The 17,565-nt window shown below is 34.2% G+C and overlaps 1 protein-coding gene and 1 long non-coding RNA gene across 2 annotated transcripts; both read left to right on the forward strand.

Annotated features, from left to right (window-relative positions):
- Positions 1-5,547: 5,547 nt before the first annotated feature.
- Positions 5,548-8,992, forward strand: LOC107902969 (uncharacterized). Its single transcript, XR_001685653.2, has 6 exons — positions 5,548-5,684; positions 5,768-5,924; positions 6,709-6,779; positions 6,968-7,018; positions 8,646-8,729; positions 8,810-8,992. It is a non-coding gene; the product is annotated as an uncharacterized lncRNA (long non-coding RNA).
- Positions 8,993-15,831: 6,839 nt separating this feature from the next.
- On the forward strand, positions 15,832-16,884 carry LOC107902371 (uncharacterized). Its single transcript, XM_016828565.1, has 2 exons — positions 15,832-15,955; positions 16,058-16,884. The coding sequence occupies exons 1-2, from the start codon at positions 15,832-15,834 to the stop codon at positions 16,882-16,884; spliced, it is 951 nt and encodes a 316-aa protein (XP_016684054.1).
- Positions 16,885-17,565: the final 681 nt, after the last annotated feature.

A 17,565-nucleotide genomic window follows, 5' to 3' on the forward strand; every position in this document is an offset into this window, starting at 1 on the left:
CAATTGAGTCATTTTCTTGTAATTTTTTTATTTTTGAAGTCCTAGAAGCTTAATTTGGTTGACTCTTGAGTTAATTTTCGAAACTATTAAAGTTTTAGAAAATGACCAATGATGATTCCTTAAAACTTTTGGTGTTAAATAGTTAGATTTTAAGTTTAAATATGAAAAATGATTGATTTGTAAGGTGAAAATTGTTAGTTGTTCCATATAAGGACTAAGGAGATTTATTTGTAAACTCGTTTTGAGATTTTGATAAAAATAGATATTAGAAGGTTTATAGAGGATGACATTGATATCGGATTAGAAAATGAAACTCAAATTTGAAAGATTACTATTTCCTTTATAAATCTATTTGTATGTGTGGTTATGGATCAAGATAAGTTTATAATTATCATATGAATCAAATTGTGATTATGGGTACTAAATATTGGGAATCAGACTGAATTGAATAAAATTGTCACATCCGAAAAATCAGGTTAGAAGAAACTAGGTTAGTGAAACCAAGAGTGGTTACATCTTGATTTTGAGTTAGAGTTGTGAAAATATTGTCAAGTCAATTGATTTCTTTCAAAGGATAAGTGCTTTAGATGTGTGCTTGAGGTCTTGTGTTCAAGTCTCTCTCTTTGGAATTTTTGTTACTTTTATCCATATCTATATCTTTGCATATTTGGCTTAAATTTAATTCCCACGCAAGTTTTGGTAAGAATGAGCTTGTTGGTTCAGTGGTAAGGTTTCAATTTACCCTTTGGTCTTATGTTTGAATCTCTGCATATGTAAAGTGGAAAATTATTTTTATTTTAAAACTCCGGGAAAAATCTGATGTGGAAAATGATAGGAGTTAGTGGGGTAGTTGTAAAATAATAGTGGTGAGGGATTTTCTCCTAAATTTTCTCCCTCAACCATCCATCTCTCCACTCTCCCTTCACTCCTTACATTTTTTTGTATCAATTTCATGTTTTTTCCTTTTGTCTTTTTTTTTCTGTTGATTTCTTCTTCTATAGCCCTCCCTATTTCATTTTGTTTCTTTCTTTAATTTTCCTTATTGTTCCTATCGTTCTCGATTTTGTTGCCTCTTTGCCAATTAATCTGTGATAGCTATGCGTGGTAAGTATTTCGAAGTTAGATTTGTAAGTTCACTGTGGGTAACTCTTCATATGTTTGCTTTGAGTGCTTTCTATCATTGTGAAGTAGAGATTAATGGTTATTTTGCAATGTTGGTTAGGTGAGGAACATGAATTATTGGATCCTCCAGTGAATTAAATTTCTATTGGTTGTTGTTTAGCAAGAGGTAAGGGATGAAAGTGTTAATTAATGGATGGTTTCGTTAGTTTGTAGTAATGGATTGGTTGTGTTTGAATTAGTGGACGAATTTAGTGCAAGACTTGGTTATTAACTCTTAGATACTGGAAATTTCACGGTTGCATTCACATTGAGAAATGACCAGGTGTGTAACAAAAAACTGAAAAACAGGAAATAATGTAAAGCCAAAAAGTGTTTTGTCGTTATCACTCGGTCATGTGCCAGGCCATGTGGCAGATTGTGTGGGTCACACAGCCAAGTGGCCATGTGGCAGACAGTGTGGGTCATATGGCCATGTGGCAGACTATGTGGGTCACATGACTGAATGGTAACTCGTGTGGGTCACACGACCATGTGGTAGGCCGTGTACTGCCTATGTGGGTCACACGGGCGTGTGTGATGCCATGTGTCAAGCCGTATGGACCACACGGGCTAGTTAGTTGGGTTGTGTGGGTCATACGGGCATGTGGGCCTATTTTTTTTAAAAATCCATGTATGCTCGTTTGACTCTGAAATTCATAATTAGACCTATCGTAGGGTCCGTTTGGCTTAAATAAGACTTGAAATGTGACATCTTTTGATATGCATCTGTATGTAATATAAGTAAGGTATGTGAAAAATACTTGTGCGTTCTGTGTTCTAACAACCCCAAAAGCATGATTACGTATGAAAAGCATGCATGGCATCTATTTATGGGATACATGTGTTAGTTTATTTATGCATGTGCATCGGGGTGAGTTTGATTTGTGATGGAGGAAGTGTATTCTAGCAGTATTACTACAATTTTGGTGGTAAAACCGCAATATCTGTCTAGTAGCTTAGTTGACCTTTATGAGTGGCATACCACCACAACCCGATCTGATTGGATGGATGAACTCTTGTAGTCCTAATTGGTGTGATTGGTTGGATGAAGTTGCTGTGTAACAGATGGGGGTAGGATCTGTGTCGGCAGTTATATCTAAATTTAAATATGTATTTGTATCTAACTATGAAAATACATTTGATTCTGTATATAAGAATATGTTTGAATCTGTATCTAGAAACATATATTTTTATTTATTTGTATCTGATTTGTTGCTTAGGATGTGTTACACACTAAGCTCGTAAGGTCACTCTTTATTTGTTTTGCTCTCAGAAAATCAAGAAATTTATGATCGAAAGGGATGCAAGAACTTGGATTGATTTCTAACTTAAGATAGTTTGATTATTTTTAATTAAGTTTTTGGGACTTTTTTATTTTGGACTAAGTCTTTCGATTTGATTTTGGTTTTGGGTTTTGTTATTTGTTTTAAGTTTTCTGCATGTTTTCTATTAAGTTAAAGGAAGGCTTTGTTTTTAAAATTAAACAAAAATGGGTTTTTTCCATTGCAAATATTGAAATAAGTTATACGTAAGTTAACAACGAAAGTTTCAGAATATACACAAACAATAAACATACGTTTTCTCAAATCTAATTCAAGATTTTCAATTTTTTCTACTCTAGAATTTCCGCTACAAGTTTAAGTATCAAATTAAGTGTTTTTCTGAAAAATAAATAAATTCTATGAAAGATTTCATAAAAAAAACTTGCATGTGTTTTGCAAAAAATAATATTTTCAGCACAAACGAGTTCTAAAACTGGATTTAAATTTCTGAGGTTTAAATCAAACTAATGTAATTCCTCTAAATTCAGCCATAATAGCTAGGCTGGGTATGGGGTGTTACATTTAGTTGTATTAGAGCTAGGTTGCAAAACTCGAGCCATGATTTTTGGGTTCCAAAATTTTCTTTATGAAATTGTTTTAATTCAGAATTTTGAATTTTGATAACATTTTGATGTCTGGTTATCACATGTGAATCCAAGTCTCCGACGTCGATCCAAGTAAGTATGTGTACTTTAGTTAACTGTACTTTAGTTACTTTTACTTTAGTATTTTAATAAAACTATTAGATTTAGAAACTGTAAAATAAGACATCTCTACCTTAAGATAAATATATCAACTATACTTTAGACTTAGGGTTTAAGCATAAGTCTAAGCTAAACTTTGGGACTTCTGAACTATAAATAACTAAGATCAGTTTCTGCGGTATATGTGATCGTGGTGCACAAGGACGTGCCAGACGTTTTTGAATGGTCACACTGAGTCCTCTTCTTCGGGTAGCATGCCCAATTTGGAAATTAGCGATATTGTTGAGACGCCCATTTTTTAGGGTGATAATCAAGAAGCTAGAGACGATGTTGTGCCCTAGGATATGTTTAGAGATCTGCAAAGGGCCGCTAAGGTCTAATCTGTATTTGTGAGTTGAGGGTTAGTAACTAAGCGACTTCGGTCGAATAAAACTAAGTTAGTGGAAGAGATTAATCGTTTAGAAAGCGAGGAAAAGGAAAAGAATAACGTACGGAATAAGAGGAGTTCTGGTCCTGTTGATTTGAATCCATGACCTAGGAAATGAGTCAGAATAGTTAGGCCTTAGGAGGTTGAGGCAATTGTGAGCGTAGGCCAGGTTCTGATTTGTGCTTAATGTAATAGGTGCCATCCAGGCGAATGTTGGAGGAAACGAGAGCATGTTTTATATGTAGATCCATTGAGCATCGTGTTAGAGATTGTTCATGACATTCTCTTAGTCGGATGCAAGCTACAGCTTAGAGAGGGAATTAAAAGCTGGTTTGTGCAACTAGGTGTTGAGAGGATCAAGATGCATCTAGCAGCAATACATGTACATTTGCGATCTATGTTAATTTTACCTTGCATTGATTAAGTGTTTGGTTGTACTTAAGTGCTTGATTGTCATTGGAGTTTCTGAGATTTTGGGATTGTGGAATAGTTAGTTATTTTTGTATAAAGTTTCTTGAGATAATCCAAGCTAGTGAATAGAAAGTTCATTAGATATGTTGTCCGGAAAGGGAGTGGAATATTGTTTGGATTGCATCAAAATCAAAGTTGTGCAGCAGTAGCATGACAGCAGGAATTTCAGGGATGAACTTCTTTTAAAGAGGGGAGAGTTGTCACATCCCAAAAACTTGGTTAGTAAAACCAAGAGTGGTTGCATCTTGATTTTGAGTTAGGATTGTGGAAATGTTGTCCAGTAGATTAATCTATTTCAGTGGATAAGTGCTCTAGATGTGTGCATGAGGTCCTGTGTTCAAATCTCTTTCTTTGGAATTTCTGTTATTTTTTTCTTACCTCTATCTTTGCATATTCGGCTTAAATTTAATTTCCGTGCAAGTTTTGGCAAGAATGAGCTTGTTGGTTCAGTTGTAAAGTTTTAGCTTACCCTTTGATCTTGTGTTTAAATCCCTGCGTATACAAAATGGGAAATTATTTTTGTTTTAAAACTCTGAAAAAAATCTATTGTGGATAATGATAAGAGTTAGTGGGGTAGTTGTAAAAAAATACTGGTGAGGGATTTTCTCCTAAATTTACTCCCTCAACGGTCCATCTCTCCACTCTCCCTTCACTCCTCATATTTTTTTTCTTATTTTGTATCAATTTCATGTTTTTTCCTTTTTTTTCTGTTGATTTCTTCTTCTGTCACCCTCTCTATTTCATTTGGTTTCTTTCTTTGATCTTCCTTCTTGTTCCTATCATTCTCAATTTTTTCACCTCTTTGCCAATTAATCTGTGACAACTGTGCCTGGTAAGTATTTTGGAGTTAGATTTGTAAGTTTGCCGTGGGTAATTCTTCTTATGTTTGCTTTGAGTGCTTTCAATCATTGTGACATTGTGGTTAATGGTTATTTTGTAATGTTTTTTAGTGGGGAACGTGAATTTTTTGATCCTCCAATGAATTAAACTTTTATTGTCTATTGTTTTGCAAGAGGTAAGTGTTGAAAGTGTAAATTAAGGGTTTATTTCGTTAGTTCGTAATACGGATTGGTTGCATTAATATTAGTGGACAGATTTAGTGTGAGACTTGCTTATTAATTCTTTTCAGAATGGAAATTTAGTACTGCAATTTTCACGCACTACAGCAAATTAGTGGCATTTTTAGTGGCGTTTGAATCAAAAACACCGCAAAGGTTCTACCATTAGTAGCGTTACTGGCATTTTTCCCATAAACGCCGCAAAAGGTAAAGCAACAGCGGCGTTTTTGCATAAACGCCATAAAAGATTAAAATGATAGTGACATTTTTTTCATAAACGCCACTAAAGGTAAAGCAATGGCAGCATTTTTGCATAAACGCCGCAAAAGGTTAAAACAATAGCTGCGTTTTTCCCATAAATGCCGCTAAAGTTAAAGCAATAGTGGCGTTTTTCCCATAAATGCCGCAAATATTTTTATTGAAACGACGCTATTTTGATAGCTGACCCCCAACCTTTATTCCCTCAATTCATTTTCCCCAAATCAATTAGTTTTTTCCCCAACGCTGCATCACCGTCGTCTGCTGCAATTTCCCCAAATCCGTTAGTTTTTTCCCCAAATCATTTTGTTTGTTTGTTAATTTATTTTATCATCTTTCAAATCCTAACCCTTTTCTCTTCACCAGAAACAACAACGCGGAAAAGAGAAAGAGAAAGAGAGAGATAGGCGAGACAAAAAAAAGAAAGAACAGAAAGCAGTTAATTGACCTGCCATTTTCATCGCTTTCTCCAAAAATTTCTCCCGATCTATGTAATTAATTTGGTAATTCCTCTACAGACACGGTGAGTCACTGGTATCTGATTTGGTCCTTTTAATCTATTTGGTGAATTTTTGGATTTTACGCCCGCGGTTCGGCTTTTTATATGGTTTTCTATTCTGGGTTGGTTTTGTTTGTTGATCGTTTCAAAATTTGAGTTTTTTTGTTGTCTGATCTATTTTTCCTTCTAGGTTTGTTCTTGATTGAATTTTGGGAACTAGGACAATGTAGCTAGTTTTTATTTTTTTCGTTGGTTTTTTGTTGTGTTATTTTCTATCATTCTAAAAATTATTGAAACTGTTAGAGGTTGGATATATTTTTTTTAATGCCAAATTCACCAAAACAGAATGTTTTAATCAAAGAAACAATTTTGTATCATTGTTCTTTCTCTTTTTTTTTATTTTTCACCATTGTTTTCTTAGGCAGTGGACCCTTGTGTCTTTTTGTGCATGCCCATTTCCAGCAGTAACAATCTTTTGGATCTAATATGGGTCTGAAAAACATTGAAACAATTGCCATGATATCATCTTATAATTCGATTAGATGATCAGATGCCTTGTATTGTATCTAAAATTTCACTTTTTATTTCCAGCTTCTCTCATTGGTGTTCTTAAGACCAATATGAATTGTAATACAATGATACTCTCTAATTATATCATGTGAAAGTTTTTATCCATTCAATGTGTATTGTTACTATTTTCCTGAAATATTTGCTTGTTAAGACTTGTTACATTTTAAATTGATTTTTGAGATTTACATCAGATGCTGATTTGTGATTATATCTGCCTTATTTATTGAATTTGTTGTAGATTTCGAATATATGGAAAAAATTCCTATAAAGGGGGGCAATGAATACCTTGTGTACACAAGTCTTATAAAGGTACGAATTCATATTCCCTTTATTCTATTGTAAGTAGTTCATGAAAGTTTTTTGTTGCTTTGTTGCCTTATTTATAAATATGTGTATGTATTTATGCATATATTAGAAAAATAATGGGGGGGAGAGATATTGGACAGTTAATAACTAGGCCGTCTGATCTGCTTGTTTCTTTAACTATGTTTATATAGGTTATTTCAAAAGGACAAGGAAGAGAAACACACTGCGACCACATTGTGAATGTAAGTTCTTTTGTTGATATGTTGTCATTGAGTTGCTGTAATTTTTCAAACGGTTGAAGCATTTTTCATTTTACTGTTAATGGTATATTCTAACCAATTTGATCAACAGAGTTAAATGTTTGAACTTGGCTTAGAAAAACTTAAAATAAGGCTAATTTTTATAGAGTTTTATTCTTCAAATTTGATAGTGATTTTAAAAGTTAGTGAGCTATTCAATTAGCCTCATATCATTAAAGATAAAATCTAGCTCAAACACTTGGTGATAGAGAGATTTGTTATTAAGTCAACAGACAATAAGCATGAATTTGCATTTGATATTGATTCTGCATTTGCTTAAAAAGAGAAGAAGCATGAATCTGCTTTTATTAGGTTTTTGAAGTTGTAATATATTATTTTGTAGTAATTTTACAACTGATGAGATTTTACGCGATAGAAGATGGCACAAAAGGTCCATTAGTAAGACACTGGGATAATGTGGTTTAAAACTAAAATATTGTTGGTTGAATGAAATAAATTTATTTAAACTACTAAATATTCCTAAAGTTTTTATTTGGAATATTATATTAAGAGGTAATTAAAATGATTAATTGGCTATGTCACTCAAACTCATGTTAAGCGTGGAATACAATTATGTATCTAGAATGGGTATACTCAAATTTAAAAAAAAATTAAAACTGTGAGATGAATTAACTAGGCCTATAGTAAAATAAATTTTATTGATAAAATAGTACAAAATTAAATAATTGTGTTAATTAATTTTGACTATACTGGTGGGACATTTTCTTTTAAAGAGAACAATATTTTATTTCATTTTTCAATTAAATTAAATCCTTATAATATGAGTCTTATTTTAAAATTTTGATAATCTGACTCATTAAATTAATTAGTTGAAAATCAAAATAATCTTTTAATTATATATAAAAATGTGTTAGATCAATTATTGATTTTATTAATTTTTAAAAAAATATAATTTAATCTAAATTGTAGGTGTAAAATGTAACGCCCCAAAATTTCTATTTTCGTTATTGTGAAAATATGAGACAAATATCTATTAGCTTTAATGGTTATGTGTTCTGGGAGTGCTTGGTAGGTCCCAAGTTCAAGCTTTCGCTTGGGTAAATTTTGGTATTTTGAATGAATTAGGCCTTACTCTTGTTAAGTAGGCTTTTATTTGATTGTTGGGTAAATTACATTAGGATGGGTCTGTTGGTCTAGTGGTTAAATAGTGTATTATTATGGTGGAGGTATTGTGTTTGAATCCTTAGGCAAGAGTATTATTTTTTGCTCAGATTTCGGGATAGAGTTGTGTAATAGGGGGATTCTGAGTAGTGGATGTGTAGTGGGAATTAGGTGAGAAGATTAAAGGATTTTGGGGGTTATCGGGATTTTATTTTATTTTTTCCCATAACCGAATTTTGACTCTTTTTTCCAAAACAAATTATGTCGTCTACTCTTCTCCCTCTCCTCTTGACGAAATTCTTTGAGTTTTTCGATCTTTCTCTTCTTTTTCTTCCTCTTGATTTTTCCCGAATCCATTTATTTTCCTTCATTTTCGCACGCGGTTAGTGTTTCTCTTCGTTTCTGTCATGAATCTCTTAATGACTGAAGTGGTAATGTTTTTTCTCAGGGATTTGGGCATATGGGGAGGCTCGAACTGGTGAATTTGGTATTCTCATCTTAACAATAGTTAAATGGAGGGTTATCGTTGGTGGTAAGTTGGGTTTTTATTCGTTCTTGGTTGTCAATTCACTTGTAAACCCGTTAAATTGATGTTGAGTATCTTGATTATAGGCTTTGGAGTGCTCAAGGACTATTTTAGCATCAAACAAAACCAAGTGTGTGCTCGAAACGCAAAAAAAAAGGGATTCAGCGAAAAGCCAAAATTGCTTGCTGTTTGGACAGCAGCAGTAGGCTAATTTTGAAAAATCGCCATAAATTGTAGAAATCAAATTAAAGGATGAACAAAATATGGAATTAAAACTTCTTGAGCCTAGTTTCTCATAGAAGAAACAATGTAAGTAATGGAATTGTAAATCATGGGGTATAATAAACTTTGTGAGACAAGGTCATATTGAATTCGGGTTCCCCTGTTTTGACTTTGGAAAATCATCCAAAATTGGAGAAAAATAATTAGGGGTTAAAATTTACAAGTTTAAATTATTAATGAGTCTATTTTCAATAGAAACAAATGGAAACATCATCCACATTTTGTACTAAGAGATAATTAATTTTTAGCAAAGAAGGGACAAAGCTGTCAGACAGTAGAACAAGGGACAGTTTGAAGATTTTACTGTACTTATTGGCTGAACCAAAAATCCTGAGAATTTTATGTAGAAAGGTATTTGAGTCTAGTTTCAAAAACATCAAGCGGATCTTAATTTGAAATTTTGTAGCTCAAGATATAAATAATTTAGCAACAGTCAGTCAACTAGACAGCTTTAAAGGAACATATAAGTAAATAGTGAAAATATATATATGAATAATTAACTAGCATGGATTACATTACAAATGGATCACGTGGCCAAGGCCAATTTGGGCCGAGTGGGCCACATGGGCATGTGAGCCCATTTTTCTAAAAAGTTCTCTAAGGTTGCACTGGTCGCCCAAGTCGACTCTGGACCTACTGTAGGGTCGGTAAGCTTTACTTAGACCCCTATATGTGTGATCTGTCTATCTGATTTCTATACCGAGCATGACTTCTGATATCTTAATGTATGTATTATTAATTGTATAATGGCATGACATATTTTGTATGATGCATTACATCGAGGTGGGTTGATGATATTTGGAGGAAGTGTCTGAAAGGCTATTAGGCTTGTTATCTGGCAGCTCAACTGCAACCATTTGATAAAGTGCCGCGTTTCGCTACAGCATGGTGTGTAGGGATGGGTGGGTTGATTTAATCCCCACATGGTGTGTAGGGTTGGACGGAGATGGTGTGTAGAGGCTGGTGGGTAGGACTCTGATTTACTGTATTTGCATTCTGTATCTGATATGGGCCAAGGCCCTAATGTCTTTCTGAGACTGTATCTGAATGGGATAAACCCCAAACTGATTCTGTGATAGGCACAGGCCCCAGACTGTATCTAACTGAATTTTGTTGATTATCTCAATGCATGTTTTCTGTGGGGATTACACACTGAGTTTGCGAAAACTCACCCTTTCTTTATTTAATCTGTACAAGAAATCCCCAGACTTGACAGGTCAGTGTAGCGGAAGACTCTACAGTGGCCACACGTAAATTTTAGATTGTTTTTCGTTAATGCCTAGAATTTATTACTTATTTGGGGTTTTTGATGTATCTTCTGGACTATGGACTGGTTGGCTTTAAATTTGGGACTTTAAGCTTTTTTTATGGAATTTTAAAAAAAAAATTGCAACTCCACAAAACACGGGCTTTTTTTCTAAAAACTAAGGTTTTTCGTAAATAGAAATGATTTTCCCTAAATTAATTGGTCACAAAAGTGTCCGCTAAGAGACAAGTTTTAAAGCTAATCATCCAGTTTTTTTTTTTGAAATTAAATAAAAGTTAACTTACTATAACGGTTTTTAAACTTGACAATCTTCTCTTCAAATCCCTTTACATGTGACATCGCCAGATTCGGCCATAACGTCTAGGCCGGGTTTTGGGGTATTACATAAAATAAAATACTTAATTCCACTATGCATTCACCAATTTGCAATTTTGCATATGCATCTAACTACTTGGGATTCATTAAATTTAAATAACAAGAATTAATATATATTAATGTCAATTTATCTTATCATTTATTCATTATTTTTTATTGGAACGGTGAATTGGATAAAAAGAAGTATTCGATAAGCTCCTTTGAATTGTCTAATCAAACAGATCCATTTTAAGCTCTCCTTAATTGCATTTGTAAGTACCTAGTATTACTTGCATGTTTTAATTTAATACAACATTTTTGACATGATAAATCCATGTTAGTGATTTGAATTACGGCATAATATCTTACATATCTCCTTGTGATATTACTAATTTAGGTTAAATGCGTTCATTTAATTATATAAGTAACATGTTTCTTATTTTTTTAAGATATAAATAACCAAACATAAATAATAATAATAAACAGATTATAAATAAGTAAAAGAAACACATAAACGATAACAGTATTAATTATATAATTAAACAATAGTTTATTTTAAATGATTTACTAAACCAGTTTTAAACTAGTATTAAAACTAGTATTAAAATCAAAAAGGTAGTGGTGGTGGATAACATTAAATAAATAACCATATTTCATAATAATTAATTAATTAATTAATTTTTGATTAATTAAATAAATAATAATATTTCATAATAATAAATTAATTAATTTTTGATTAACTAAATAAATAATCATATTTCATAATAATTAATTAATTAATTTTCGATTAATTAAATAAATAATCATATTTCATAATAATTAATTAACTAATTTTCTATTATTTAATTAAATAATCATATTTCATAATAATCATAAAAATCATAAAATATTTATTTTGTATATAAAGTTAATTGCTTACTTTTCATAACAAATAAAAGAAAAAGGAAACTGCTTCATTTTGTACTAACCACACCAGTGTGGTTAAATATAAAGGATATTAACTAGGCAATGGTTGAATACAATGGACATTAATTTGTCAAGAAGAAAGGACTTTCTTTATTCCATCATTAGTTTTGTCTAAATGGTATATAGTTGTAATGATAATTAGACATGTACAAATTTGTCTTTATGCACTGTGTTCTTTATTGCATCTTCAACCTTAAAAATTGTCTGCCACTCCAATTCCATGTTAGAAAATTGCTCATTACTTGAAAATTGCTCATTAATTTATTGCCACCTTTAGACTTCAAGAACTACGAAATGGATAAGAGTTGGATGAATTTGTCAAGGGTAAGTAACGACTATCGAAATAGAGTACAAACTTTTTTAAATTTCGAATTTCAAAATGCAAGCCAAAAGAATATGATTCTTTGCCCGTGTAAGAAGTGTGGAAACATCATTTGGCATATTCGTGAAGTTGTCTACGAACATCTAATAGTTGATGGCTTTATTCGGGGGTATAAAAAATGAATTTTCCATGGAGAGTGTACACCTCGCAGAACCTCTTCAGCGATTAATCCAGCTTATCCTCATAATGCTTACCATCATGTTAGAGAAGATGACATGAAAGGTATGTTACGGATGCACAGTCATGTTTTGCAATCGTTTCCACCTCAAATTATTGCATCTGATGATTGTGATATTGGTGGAAATGCTTTTACCGAAACGGGAAAAAGTGCACCTGATGAAGAGCCAAATGGAGAAGCGGTGAAGTTCTACAAGTTACTTAATGAAACGAATGAAAAACTTTATGAGGGATCGAAATTTTCAAAACTATCCTTCTGCATTCATCTTTTTCACTTCAAATGTTTGGGAGAGTGGACCGAAAACTCCTTTACACTGCTATTAGAGTTTTTGAGAGATATGCTTTCATTGGCGAAAACCTCTCATTCATGCAAAGATATGAAGAAACTGATAAAGGATTTAGGCTGAAACACCCCAAACCCAGCCCAAACGTTATGGCCGACTCTGGTGTGTCACATCAAAGCGTCGATCAAATACTGAGTTTGTAGTTAAAAGTTCATTTCTATGTTTAAATCATTTTTCTTGAGTTTATCAAATCATCTCGTCAAAAACGTTTACTTAATGTCTGGCATTGATGCTTTAGGTTATTCCACTCACGGAAGCTACTAAAGTTTGAAATGTAAAAATGTCTGTTTTTAAATGTTTTTGGAAAGTAGTTGTTAATTTTGAAAATTCATGTTTAGCAGTTTATATAAGGAAATCTAAAGCCAGTTTAAAAGTTTAATCCCTCAAAGGCCTTATAACAGAATTAAAACCAAAAATGTAAAATTCAAATAAAAAGCCTACAGCAGAGCGTCAGAGGTCGTGTGGCCACCTTCGAGTCTCTCACGGCTCCAAATCGCCTAAAGCTGGGGATTACCTGCACAGTTAGATGGAAAGGTGAATTTGTGATTAAATGCTAAAAATACATATTTTATGTAATTTAATTGGTCAATTTACGAGAATGCACCACTGATTTTCTCCATTTTATATTGAATTTTATACAGGGGTGCAGTTTGGGGTCAAAAGAGAAAAAAGAGAAACAATTGGGCTAGATTGAAGAAATGAGCAAAGAAGGCGAGCCAAAATAGAATTTTTACAATTTGTAATTAGCTGAAATTTTATTTTGACTTAGTGGGAGATTACGTAGGGATTTTTTTATATCATGGGAATATTTTATTTCCTTGATTTTCTATGGCTAATGACTCTTAATTTAGCAAAGCCACTAGTATAAATAGGGGCTACTTTGTTCATTTAATCATCAAGTTTTCAATCAAGCTTTCATCCTTTGAATATAATCTCTCCTTCTTTCTCAAAATTATTTGTTGTCTCTGGTTTCTTTACTTTCAATTTATTAATTTCTAGCTTGTCACCAACCTACACTACTTACATTTTTCTTTTCCAAACCTTTTTCTCATTCCGTGTAACCTAAAACTACTCCACATATTCAGCCACCCACTTTTTACCATTTCAACATTTTTTCCATCCAACCTACTCATGATATGACCAACTCTAATATGCCCCAAACCTTAGTTAACTAAACCTATTTCAGCTTCAGGTAGGTGTTAGCTTCGTCAAGATCCGTGAGTTATGAACCCGAGAAATTCAATTCCTAATTTTTAGTATTTATTACTTCTCCAGATTAAGAGTATAACTTATTCAACTCACAAAGTCAACTCAACAATAAGTCAAAAAAGACATCGTTTGAGTTAGTGTGGTTAGATGTACAGTTGGAATTCTGAAAGAATCGATTATCTAATCCGTTTTCTGTGAACACATTGGCGTGCCAAGTGGGGATTGCTGTTTGATTCCATCAAGGGAAGTAGTAACTAGATTTAAATGTCCCACACGGTTGAGGACATTGGTTCAAGCTAGGCTCTTCTAGAACGCAAAGCTGCCGGAGTTCTAAACCACGAACATTTCGTTGGTTGTTCGATCGATAAGGGTTAGTTATAGGACGTTCCATAACTAATTTACACAACGAAGAGTTGGTGTCCTAGGCGTCATTGGTAGCTATAACTAGTTTATTGGAAAAGAGGAGTTCATCTAATTTCGAGGATTGGTTCAAAGACGAGGAAAAACCCGTGCCTGAAACTGAGCTAAGTTCAATTAATCTTTGTTCAGATTTATTTAACTATTTTTATTATTTGTTTTTAGCTTTTACTTTTTACACATTTTTTCTGTTTATTTCAGGTTTTTCAATTTTTATCCTCCCCCGAAATTTCTTAGACACGACAACTGCCCAGACATGAATCTGGTCGAGAAAGAGCAACAATTTTACGTGAACCCAGTCTCTGAGATATCTACCCTACTCCCTATACTGCTCAAGTTTGCAAATTAGGTGTACGATTATATTAGTGGAATTGACAAGCATCAGTTTTGGTGCCGTTACCGGGGACTGGCAACACTCACAATTGTTTAAATCGTCTTCATGACCAGATCTTCATCCGAAGATCTAGAATACGACCCAGAGATCGAGAAATTAGCACGAGCACAATGAAAAGAGACAGAAGCTCTTAAACGTGCAAGTAAAGCGAGGATAAGGGATCCTAGAATCCGACGTAGGAAACAAGTCGAAGTGGTTGAACTAGAAAGGATGGCAAACCGAACCATTCGTCAACTAGCCGCTACTCCCAACGAGCAAACACCGTGATGCATCAACTATCCAACCAGAGAAACCTTGTTCGAGTTGAAATCAGTCCTAATTCACCTTTTACCCACTTTTGGAGGCTTGAAGAACGAAAATCCACACACTCACTTGAGAGAATTCCACATGGTCTGCTCAAGCATGAAATCTCAAGGAGTAACCGAAGATGAAATTAAACTACGGGTCTTTCTTTTTTCTTTAGTTGATACAACAAGAGAATGGTTATTTTACTTACCCCGGGTCCTATTACAATGTGGGATGACTTATTTTGTGTATTTCTTGATAGATTTCTCCTAGCATCGCGAGCAGTTGAACTTAGGGGAGACATAGTGGGAATCTGCCAATTGGAGAGTGAATCGCTCTATGACTATTAGGAGCAATACAAAAAACTGTGTGCAAGTTGTCCTCAACACGGTTTGACCGAACAATCACTTCCTCAATATTTCTACGAGGGTTTTCTCCCTATGGAAATTAAGATGATTGAAGCTGCTAGTGGAGGGGCGCTTGTAAATATGACTCCTCAAAGGGCAAGAGAACTGATATCCACCATGGCGGCAAATTCTCAATAGTATCGGCCGAATTCAGAATCCACAAGATGGGTTAATGGGGTAAACGTTTCATCTTTAGAAGATAAATTGGATAAGCTTACGAATATTGTTCAATCAATGCTTACATAAAAGAAGAATCTGACCCAACTGTGTAGAATTTGTACTACGTTTGAAAATCCGACAGATTTGAGCCTAATCGTTAATGAGAATTCAACGGCACATGGTTATGATATCGGAGGTTTTCCAGCACCTCCGCAAAGACACTATGATCCTTTTCCCAACACCTACAATCCCGAGTGAAAGGATCATCCCAACTTGAATTACAGAACTAATCCCTGATATAATCCATCATACCAACCGAGACCTTTGTAACCACCACGACAAGAACCCAAGCCGAGCACATCTCTATAAGCTGTTGTGGAAAGACTTACCGTCAATGCTGTAAAATACCAATAAAGGAAAAATGCATCAATACAAGAGTTAACTAATCAAGTTAGTAAACTCTCGATGGCAGTTAATCATTTGGAATCTAGAGGTAAATTACCTTCCCAGACAGAGCCGAATCCTCGGCAGAATGCAAGTGCAATAACTCTTCGTAGCGGAAAAGTTTTGGAAATAGTTCTAGATAAAAGTTATAGGCAAGACAAGGAACAGGAAAAGTAGATCTCTTATCCAAAAGCTAGACCGAAATCAGAAATTTAGAAACCAGTCGTGATTTCACCTCCTTTTCCAGGGAGGCTTGCAAAGGATAAGAAAGAGAATGAGGAAAAAAGAATTCTCGAAACATTCAGGAAGGTGGAGGTAAATATCTCGTTGCTCGATGCTATCAAACAAATCCGTCGTTATTCAGAATTCCTCAAGGAATTGTGTACTAGCAAGAGGAGGTTAATAGGTAACGAAAGAGTAAATGTAGGAGAAAATGTCTCCGCAGTACTGCAAAAGAAAGTTCCGCCCAAATACAAGGACCAAGGTATGTTTGCTATTTCCTGTGAGATGGGTAATCTAGGCATTAAGAAAGCCTTGTGCAATTTAGAGGCTTCCATTAATGTTATTCCTTATTCTATTTATAAGTTGATTAACGCGGGTCCTTTAAAAGAGATAGGAGTAATAATCCAGTTGGCGAACAGGTCAGTCGTCTATCCCGAAGGGTTGCTTGAAGACGTCCTTGTTAAAGTTAACGAATTAGTTTTCCCTGCAGATTTCTACATTATTAATATGGAGGACGATAATTCAAGTAATTTTTCTGACATTTTGCTTGGAAGGCCTTTCCTAAGTAACGCAAGCGTAAAAATTGACGTTCGGAGTGGAACACTGACAATGGAGTTTGATGGCAAAATCGTGAAATTCAACGTCTACAAAGCTATGGGTCATCCTAACTCACTATTAAATATTTCTAGTATCGATATTATGGATTGTTTAACTCAACCATATTTCAAATATCATGACTTTGATGAGTTGGAAACTGTCTTTTACAGAAACATTGACATGGATGTTTTAAATCATCTCGAGGAATTAGCAATTATAGAAGAACCGTTGCGAGAAATTGTCAACCATCATTGACGAACTGAGGTAAACAATTTGAGCTATTACCTTCCCAAACTAAAACGTTGTCCTCAGTTTTGCAGCCACCAACCTTGGAGCTTAAACATTACCAAACCACCTCAAGTACGTCTTTTTGGGAGAGAAAGACACCTTACTGGTGATAGTGTCAAACAAACTAACCAAAGATGAGGAGGAAAGTCTAGTTCGAGTTTTGAGAGATTATAAAGAAGTTATTGGTTGGATGATAGCCGACATAAAAGGGCTAAGTCCATCCACTTGTATGCACAAAATTTCCATCGAAGATTACACGAAACCAGAGAGAGATGCTAAGAGGCGCCTTAATCCACCCATGATGGAGGTAGTAAAGAAGGAGATCTAGAAATTGTTGGATGCTGGAATGATATACCCGATCTCCGATAGTGATTGGGTTAGCTCGATTCATGTCGTGCCCAAGAAAACTGGTGTGACAGTGGTGGACAACCCGTCAAGAGAGCTGGTCCCTACCCGAGTCCAAAATGGATGGAGGATTTGCATCGATTACAGAAAGCTGAATGCAGGTACCTGGAAAGTCCATTTTCCACTTCTCTTCATCAATCAAATGCTCGAGTGATTAGCTGGTAAGACCCATTATTGTTGTCTTGATGGGTACTCAGGATTTTTCCAAATTCCAGTAGCTCTAGAGGATCAAGACAAAACAAC

Source organism: Gossypium hirsutum, chromosome D05 (assembly GCF_007990345.1).
Source record: "Gossypium hirsutum isolate 1008001.06 chromosome D05, Gossypium_hirsutum_v2.1, whole genome shotgun sequence".
In the NCBI taxonomy this organism is placed as follows: Eukaryota; Viridiplantae; Streptophyta; class Magnoliopsida; order Malvales; family Malvaceae; genus Gossypium; species Gossypium hirsutum.